Here is a 9783-nt window from a genome sequence, read left to right on the forward strand (position 1 = left end):
TCTGACCCACGTCACCGTGATCAGCCGCGTGTCTGACCCACGTCACCGTGATCAGCCGCGTGTCTGACCAACGTGGAAACCCATCACTGTGCTTAACAGTCCCCAAACCAGGCCTGAGAGTCACACGTGTGTATGTCACCTCCACACGGATCTCTCCCCGTGTCTGGGATGGAGTGCTCTCTCTCTCTCTCTCTCTGTGCAGGACACATGGTGGTTACATGACCCTGGAGAGAGTTGGCCAGAGCCAAGGCTTGGGGACCCCGAGTGTGTGTGTGTGTGTGTGTGTGAGTGAGTGTGTGTGAGTGTGAGTGGTTTGGGGGGGACCCAGAGTGTGTGTGTGAGTGTGTGAGTGAGTTGTGTGAGTGTGTGTGGTTTGGGGGGGACCCAGAGTGTGCGTTGGGGTAACTGCTGGAGTCTAACCCACTAAACCCACAGCTTAGCCCCTGAGAGCCCTGTCTCAGTGTGAGTGTGTGTGAGTGTGTGAGTGAGTGTGTGTGACCCCCTGAGAGCCCTGTCTGGCAGCTTCCCGCTGCTTGTCCAGCGAGGACTGCCCGACCCCTCAGGGCTTTGGCCGCAGGATAGCAGGAGCCGAGTGGGCCACGTGGCTTCCCCAGTGGCCAGTGGTAACCCGCTCAGTGCCAGGGCCCCGGTGCCAGTGGGCACTGGATGGCCAATACCCTGTGAGCTTCACTGGGATCACTTCCCGGTCTCAGGAAGGACGTCCCCGGTGAGCGCGGGGGGTGGGGGGGATTCCACTCCCCCAGTGGCCCTGTCACAGCCCAGTCCCTCACTCCCTCCCTCCCTCCCTCACTCCCTCCCTCCCTCCCTCCCTCCCTCACTCACTCCCCCACTCCCCCAGTGGCCCTGTCACAGCCCAGTCCTGATCCTCACAGTGGGTTAGTGACTGGGGATCACGAGAGGTTGTGTGGCGCTGACCGGCTCTTACCTGCGGTTGATCATCGGGGACTTGGCCGCTTTCTTCACCTGTTACCAGAAACAGATGTCAGAGTCAGACCGTCAATGTCTGTAGGTTACAGTCAGACAGTCACAGGGAAAATGCCTGTATGTCACAGTCAGACAGGAAACGCCTGTGCATTACAGTCAGACAGAAATTGCTGTACATTGTAGGGTTTGACAGTGAGGTGAGCAGAGAACACGTCACACACGTCCACTTGCAGAGTGTAGTCTGACCCGGTGTACAGCCGCACTGTTATTCACTTACTGGATGGACGGTTGTACTGGTGAGTCCCGGGTCCTGTCAATAAACAGACGTCAATTACACACAGACCCAGTGATGCTCGTTCAGCCCTCAAACACACACACATACACACACACACACACAACAGTCAGTTACACACACAGAGACAACACACACATATATAAAACCCAATCTCACACATACAGACAACAGCCGGTCTCACACTCTCACACACAACACTCAGTAACACAGACAGACAGTGACAGGTGTGGGGCTCAGTGAACCGCAGGACCAATGATGTGATAATTATAATTATAAAACACTGGTTAGGCCTCAACCACAGACTGTGGTCAGTTCTGGGCCCCACACTGTAGGGTTAGGGTTAGTTAGAGACTGTGTTCAGTTCTGGGCCCCACACTGTAGGGTTAGAGTTAGTTAGAGACTGTGTTCAGTTCTGGGCCCCACACTGTAGGGTTAGGGTTAGTTAGAGACTGTGGTCAGTTCTGGGCCCCACACTGTAGGAAGGATGTCAAGGCATTGGAGAGTGTGCAAAGGAGATTGACCGCGATGGCACCAGGAATGAGGGCTTCAGTTATCAGGAGAGGCCACAGACGTGAGGATTGTTCTCCTTGGAGCAGAGAAGGTTCAGAGGAGACTCCAGAAGTTTTGAAAATGATGAGGGGATTCGATAGGGGGAACAAGGAGACACTATTCCCACTGGCGGGTAGGACGGTAACCCCAGGACACCCATTCAAAATAGTTGTTAAAAGAAACAGAGTGGAGGGGAGGAGACATTTTTATCAGACGCGAGTTGTTGGGATCTGGAATGTATTGCCTGAAAGGCTGATGGGAGCTGATCAGGGCTATGGGGGGAGAGCGGGGGAGTGGGGTTGATCAGGGCTATGGGGGGAGAGCGGGGGAGTGGGGTTGATCAGGGCTATGGGGGGAGAGCGGGGGAGTGGGGTTGATTTGTATCGCACTTTTCAAAGAGACAGACACGATGGGCTGAATGGCCTCCTTCTGTGCTGTATAATTCTATGATTCTCTCTGATGATCGGCTCCCGCGACAGTGCCATTTATTCACCTTTTCGCTCTCGTTTTCTTTTCCAGAAGAGAATCCCCACAATCCCAGACACCAGCAAAGCCCCGATGATGAGGCCCAGGATCCAGGAAGTGGAACCGGCCGGAGTTCTCCCTGTTTTCCCATCTGTTCGGAGTGAACAACAACCAAACTTTCATTAAGGTCCTGAGAGCGAGAGAGGAGCGGAGTCTGAGAGAGGGAGAGGGTCAGACGATGAGAAGAGACAAACGAGAGAGAATGAGAGAGAGAGAGAGAGAGAGAGATCTGAAGAGTATTGGAGGACGGGAAGAGAGAGAGGTGAGGAGTATGAGAGAATATTGGAGAACGGGATGAGAAGGGGCGATGGGCGGCTGTTTAGAGTAGACAGAGAGTTCTCCCGGAGACAGACTGACACCTCATGTTATTCCCGGTTTCCCGCTGTGACCTTATGTGTGTGGATGACCTATGTATGTGGTTGACACCCAATCCTCCTCCAGCTGTGACTCCAGATCCCTGATGTCCTGTCAGTTTGTTTGTCAGACATCAAGGACTGGTTGAGCGTAAACTTCCTGTAGCTGAACATCAACAAGACAGAAGCCATACTCCTTGGCTCCCATCGTGTCTCCTGTGGCTCTGACCTCCTCAACCTCCCTGTCCTTTGCCTAAGACTTACTGAACCTGTACATAACCTGAGCGTCAGCTTCGACCCTCAGCTGTCCTTCCTCCCCCACATCCGGTCCCTGACCAGGACCACTTTCCTCCACCTCCTCCACATTGCCCACCTCCGACCTTACCTCACACCCAACACAACCAAAACCCTTGTCCATGTGTTTGTCACCTCCCACCTTGACTATTCCAATGCCCTCCTCTCTGGTCTCCCCAACCTCACTATCCACAGACCCCAACTAATCCAGAACTCCACCGCCCGTATAACCACCCGCTCGACACACCTCACCCCATCACCCCCATCACCCCCATCACCCCGGCCCTCACCAGGCGCCACCGGCTCCCTATCAGAGACACCATCCACTTCAAGATCCTCACACTTGTCTACACGTCCCCGGCACCTCCTTAGTTTCCCAACCTTTCCTACTCCTCACTCCACCACCCGCCCCCTCCGCTCGGTTGGCTCCGGCCTCCTGCTTGTACCTCGTCCCTTCTGCTCCACCATCAGTGGCTGAGCTGACAGCCACTACGGTCTGAAACTCTGCAAATCCTTCCCTCAATCCCTCCACATTGCCCCCTCCTTCCCCATTTTCACATCACACCTGAAGACCTTCCTCTCTGACTGTGCTTACGGTCCCCTCCCCCTCCCCCTGTGTCAGCCCCACCACTGTTAAGTGCTCGAGACGCTGCCCCGTGTGAGGTTGCTGTGTAAACCCGAGTTGTTGTTGTTGATCTTACCCCACGGCACCTCCAACACCCCCTGGAGGCTGCTGTGCTCCACCAGACAGGAGAAGCCCTGCTCCCCCGCGGAGCCCGTCTCCAGCTCCATCTGCTTCACTGTCTGAAAGGTGTGGTCGTGGTTGGGTAATACACCGCTGGACTCCACCTCGTGGACAGTGTTGCCGTCCCTTGTCCAGGTCACCTCGATGGGCCGCGGATAGAAGCCAGTAACAAGACAGGAGAGAAGGGCTCTCCCCCCCACGTCCCTCCTGTAACTGACTGAGACGTCAGGGCGGCCTGGGGAGGGGAGCACAGTCACACACAGCTCAGCACTGAGCCCACCCTGACACAGCGAGGCTTAACCATATAATAAGGCCATATTAGTAACAACACACACTCACTCTGTCGCTGGAAGGTGGGTTTTGAATACTGATAATATTCCTCCATCCGATTAAGACAATCATTCTCCAGTTCCTGTTTCCAATACTGATTCATGTCTCTGTCGTTGTCCAGTTTCTGTCTCAGGGTCTGAGCCTCGGGAACAGCAGAAATCCATCTCAGGTCGTTTTTGTCAAAGCTGAGAAAATCTTCACCATCGAACGCGACTGTGATGTGTCCGTCTGTAGTGCCGTCCTCCCTCACCTCACAGCCAAATACCACCTGGCCATAGTGAGCCCCTGAAATAGCCATTGACAGCCATTGTGATCAGCGCAGAGTGTGTCTGTCCATCACCGACTGTCTCACACACTCACAGATACACTCACACAATAACAAAGATACACTCACACACACTCCCTCACACACGTACTGAACACACACAAACACGTGTGCACACACAGTGAACGGCGCTGGATGTTTACAGGGAATATTAAACCACTCACCGCTCGTAATATTCCTCCTCTTCATCATATACAACATATTCTCCTTCACCGTCATATAATCTGCCTTCACCCTCTCTACACGTATAAAGATGCGCTGTTCTCTAACAGCCGTCTCTACACCGGGAATCCGACTGACAATTCTCTCACTGTTGCTGTCGTAGTGATAGACCTCAACATCGTCCAACATCGTAGCACGACTGTACTCTGGAAGTTCTCCGTCCGCTGACACCCACAATTGTAACAATCTCAACACCTGAGGCTCTGTCAGACACAAACACACACACTGGTTGTACGTGTGTAACAGGTCACTGAGTACATACTGTTCACACGCTTCACACACACTTGTCACATACAGCACACGCTCGCAACTGTCAAATGCCCACACAGCTCACAGTGTACACACAGCTCACAGTGTACACACAGGGCACAGTGTACACACAGGGCACAGCTCACAGTGTACACACAGGGCACAGTGTACACACAGCTCACAGTGCACACACAGGGCACAGCTCCCAATGTACACACAGCTCACAGTGTACACACAGGACACAGCTCACAGTGTACACACAGGACACAGCGTACACACAGCTCACAGTGTACACACAGGACACAGCGTACACACAGGGCACAGTGTACACACAGGGCACAGTGTACACACAGGGCACAGTGCACACACAGGGCACAGTGCACACACAGGGCACAGTGCACACACAGGGCATAGCTCACAGTGTACACACAGGGCACAGTTCACAGTGCACACACACGGCACAGCTCACAGTGTACACACAGGGCACAGTGTACACACAGGGCACAGCGTACACACAGCTCACAGCGTACACACGTACACACAGCTCACAGCTCCCCGCAGCCCTGCGATGGAGCATCAGCCTGGACTGTGAGCTCAGAGTCTCCAACTTGTATGTGGTGGGGGGGGTAGGAGGAGAGGGGTTTGCACCCCACAGCCCCTGTAGCTCAGGGGTTAGACCCCTCCCCTCACACCCCACAGCCCCTGTAGCTCAGGGGTTAGACCCCTCGCCCCACACCCCACAGCCCCTGTAGCTCAGGGGTTAGACCCCTCCCCTCACAAGGCAGAGGATGTGGGTTCGATTCCCGAGTGGGACAGGACAGGGGGAAACCTTAGGCAGTTTCCTTACTCCCCTAACAACCCAACCCACCCCCACCCGCCCCCACCCCCACCCCCCCCTCACAAACAGCAGTCAGTGGGAACCTGCGGCTCATCAAATGGTCGATCGCTTTTCCGGTGATGATCCCTTCGACCAAAATAGATTTTGACCGAAAGATTCCGGTGGCTTCAGCCGCGGCTGTTTGCCCACAACACGTACGTACGGTCACTGCGCTGTCCTGCGAAGGGCTTTGCGACGTCTCGGGAGACGTGAGAAGGCGCCGCGTCAAACGCGAGGATTATTATTATTAATATCACTATTATTGTGACAGTCCGACGGCCACTTACTTTGGAGCCCAAAGCACAAGGGCAGGAGGGCAGCGACAGCCGTCAGGAACAGCTTCATGGTCCTGTTGGTTGGAGAAGAAGACACGGATCAAATACCACTCTCTCTCAGCTCTGCTCTCACACACTGACTCAGTCTCTGTCTGCGCTCAAACTGACTCAGTCTCTGACTGATCTCACACTGACTCACTCACCGCCAATGGGAGGATCTCGGGAGCCGCTCGTAATGGGTCTCCGGGTAAAGGCTCTGAAACAGGTTGTGATCTGTGGTTCCTCCCCGTGGGGGAGTGTGTGTGTGTGTGTGAGAGAGAGAGTGAGTGTGTGTGAGAGGGTGTGAGTGTGTGCGAGAGGCTGTGAGTGTGTGTGAGAGGGTGTGTGTGAGTGTATAAGTGTGCGATTGTGTGTGTGAGTGTGAATATGACTGTGATTGTGTCAATGTGTCTCAGTGAGTGAGTGAGTGAGTGAGTGCAGCATCTCCTAAAAAAAACCTACCCTCGACCCGACCCGACCTTCCTGGAACGCGAGTAACACCCCTCCCTCCAACAAGCCCCTCCACTCTCCCCTTGAGCCCCTCCACTCTCCCCTTGAGCCCCTCCACTCTCCCCTTGAGCCCCTCCACTCTCCCCTTGAGCCCCTCCACTCTCCCCTTGAACCTCCACTCTCCCCTTGAGCCCCTCCACTCTCCCCTTGAGCCCCTCCACTCTCCCCTTGAGCCCCTCCACTCTCCCCTTGAGCCCCTCCACTCTCCCCTTGAGCCCCTCCACTCTCCCCGTGAGCCCCTCCACTCTCCCCTTGAGCCACTCCCCCCTCGAGCCCCTCCAATTACTACTCGAGCCCATCCACACCCTTCTCGAGCCCCTCCACTCTCTCCTCGACCCTCTCTGCTCTTTCCTCGATCCCTCCACTCTCTACGCGAGCCCCTCCACTCCCTTCTTGACCCCCTCCACTTCCTCCTCGAGCCCCTCCACTCCCCGCTCGAGCCCCTCCACTCCCCGCTCGAGCCCCTCCACTCCCTCGAGCCCCTCCGCTCCCTCCTCCAGTCTGGTTTTCACGGTGACGGCCGACAGCACAGAGACAGCACTCATCAAATTAACAAATGGCGTCCTCTCTCTCTCTCTCTGTGACCAGCGCTCCCACTCCCTCCTCGACCTCCTCGACCTCTCCCCCACGTTCAACACAGTCGACCACTCCATCCTCCTCCACCGCCTCTCCTCCCTCACCCTCCTCAGTGGGACCGCACTCACATGGTTCCAGTCCTACTGACTAACTGCCAACACCACATCTCGGCAAAGGGTCTCTCCCTCCCGCCCACACCCGGGCACCTGCGGGTACCCCAAGGCTCCATCTTCTTTTGTCATCTACATGTCCCTAACTATCTGACCTGCTGACCCCCCACTCCACCGCCCGCTGCCGCTGCTCGGCTGCCTCCGGCCTCCGGTTTGTCCCTCACCCCCTCCGCTCCACCATCGGAGCTTTCAGTCACTACACCCCGAAGCTCTCCCCTCAATCCCTGTGCCTTTCCCCCTCCCTCCCCACTCTCAAATCCGGCCTCAAGACCATCCTTTTTGATGGGGCTTACGGTCTCCTTCCCCCTCCCTCTCCCCCTGCCTCGGGGTCAGACTCCACCACTGTCAAGCGCTCCGGGACACCACCCCACGTCAACAACAACAACAACATTACATGTGTACAGTGCCTTTCACGTCGGGAGGACGTCCCAAGGCACTGGACGGTCACAGCATTTCAGACCTGAGCTGCGGTCAGTGAGGGAGAAGGGGGGAGACTGATGGCAACTCAGGGGGAGGGGGTTAGAGCGCAGGGGGGAGGGGGTTACAGCTCAGGGGAGGGGGGGTTACAGCTCGGAGTGGGGGGGGGATTACGGCTCCGTTGGTAATCACAGACCTCAGGCCCTCCCTCCGCTCAGCCAAGACCCCAAGTCAAGAGTCAGGGTCTTGACGTGGCCTTGAAAGAGGGGCGGGAGGGAGGCAGCGAGGCGGAGGGACTCCAGGAATGAGGTACAGAGAGCGGGCGGGGGGGGGGGAGGGGGCAAAACACAATGGCGGTTGGTGGTGGGTGGGGCAGACGGGGTGTGAGTGAGTGGGGGGACATGAAGCCGGGGGCAGGTGGGGAGATGGCAGAGGGCGGTTGGAGGAGGAGAGGGTGGGGGAGGGGAATCTCTCTCCGGGCCGGATCAGGCCCGCGGGCCGACAGTTGGCCCAGCCTGGCTTCAGGAGCAGTGGGAAGACAACTAAACTGTGTGGAGCCGCTCCTCACTGGTCACTGGGGAAAGAGCCGCTTTGCTGTGAGGAAACTGCTGATGGTGTGTGAGAGGGTCAAGTGACGGCCCCCAACGGCTCCCGCCCGCGCTCAGACCACGTGACGGCCCCCAACGGCTCCCGCCCGCGCTCAGACCACGTGACGCCCCCCAACGGCTCCCGCCCGCGCTCAGACCACGTGCTCCTCCCCAACTCCCGCTCCCGATTGGCTGGACTCAGACCCACGTGACGCTGCTGCTGCCCAACGGCTCCCGCTCGAGGCTGCGCTCGGCGCTCAGTGGCAGTTGGAGCCGATCACGTGCCGCCCCCGAGCTGGAGAGGCGGGAAAAAGGCCCCGAGATCCCGACTGTGTCCCCGACATGTGGCGGTGATTGGACGGACGATCGATGATCAAGCAGTAGCCCCGCCCCCCGCCGGCAGGATGGGCGGAGCATTTGTTATACAGTGAACAACAGGTACAGCCTCGCGGTGGCACAGCGGCGGGAAGGAATGGCCTCTCTCTCGCTCCCTGCCCGGCCCCGCCCCTCGCTGCCCGGCCCCGCCCCTCGCTGCCCGCCCCGCCCCGCCCCCGCCCCTCGCTGCCCGGCCCCGCCCCTCGCTGTCCGGCCCCGCCCCTCGCTGCCCGGCCCCGCCCCTCGCTGCCCGGCCCCGCCCCTCGCTGCCCGGCCCCGCCCCTCGCTGCCCGGCCCCGCCCCTCGCTGCCCGGCCCCGCCCCTCGCTGCCCGGCCCCGCCCCTCGCTGTCCGGCTCACTGTGTGACATGACAGGACACAGGAGGTGAGGAGGAGCCGCTCCCCTCCCCCAACACTGCCCCTCCAACACTGCCCCCCCAACACTGCCCCCCAAAAAACTGCCAACCCAACACTGCCCCCCAACACTGCCCCCTCAACACTGCCCCCCCAACACTGCCCCCCAACACTGCCCCCAAAAAACTGCCAACCCAACACTGCCCCCCAACACTGCCCCCCCAACACTGCCCCGCACCAACACTGCCACCCCCCAACACTGCCTCCCTCCAACACTGCCCCAACATTGACCCCCCCAACACTGACACTCCCGCAACACTGACCCCCCCCACACTGCCCCAACACTGCCCCCCACACTGCCCCCCAACACTGCCCCCACCCCAAGATTCCCTCCATCAACACTGCCCCCCCACACTGCCCCCCACACTGCAACCCCCACACTGCCCCCCCACACTGCCCCAACACTGCCCCAACACTGCCCCCCCACACTGCACCCACACACTGCCCCCCCACACTGCCCCCCCACACACTGCCCCCCACACACTGCCCCAACACTGCCCCTCCCCACACTGCCCCCCCAACACTGCCCCCCACCCCAACATTCCCTCCATCAACACTGCCCCCCACACTGCAACCCACCCACCGCCCCCCTCCCCCGGTGAACGGTCCCCTCGTGGCGGCCACTCGCTGCGCGGGGGAGTGAGTGGGAGCAATGGCGGCCGTGGCGTTGCTGCTGTGTGTGTGACAGTGAGTCCCTGTGGAGCGGAGGGGA

At 58.5% G+C, this 9783-nt stretch overlaps 2 protein-coding genes across 2 annotated transcripts in view; one reads left to right on the forward strand and one right to left on the reverse strand.

The window, feature by feature from the left end:
* Positions 1-946: 946 nt before the first annotated feature.
* Positions 947-6198, reverse strand: LOC103173953 (major histocompatibility complex class I-related gene protein-like; the record flags this gene model as incomplete). The annotated part of the gene is given in 7 exon segments (XM_042346353.1): positions 947-984; positions 1223-1255; positions 2283-2405; positions 3663-3941; positions 4046-4321; positions 4526-4786; positions 5997-6198. Coding segments are annotated over 7 exon segments (1068 nt in total), but the record flags the coding sequence as incomplete, so codon positions are not given.
* Positions 6199-6219: 21 nt separating this feature from the next.
* LOC121852259 (major histocompatibility complex class I-related gene protein-like) overlaps positions 6220-9783 on the forward strand; it is an 8895-nt gene continuing 5331 nt past the window's right edge. The window contains exon 1 of the mRNA XM_042346354.1: positions 6220-6231. Within this exon, the coding sequence (XP_042202288.1) occupies positions 6220-6231 (12 nt within the window). The remainder of the gene's footprint in view (positions 6232-9783) is intronic.

This window comes from Callorhinchus milii, unplaced genomic scaffold, assembly GCF_018977255.1.
Source record: "Callorhinchus milii isolate IMCB2004 unplaced genomic scaffold, IMCB_Cmil_1.0 Scaffold649, whole genome shotgun sequence".
Lineage (NCBI taxonomy): Eukaryota > Metazoa > Chordata > Chondrichthyes > Chimaeriformes > Callorhinchidae > Callorhinchus > Callorhinchus milii.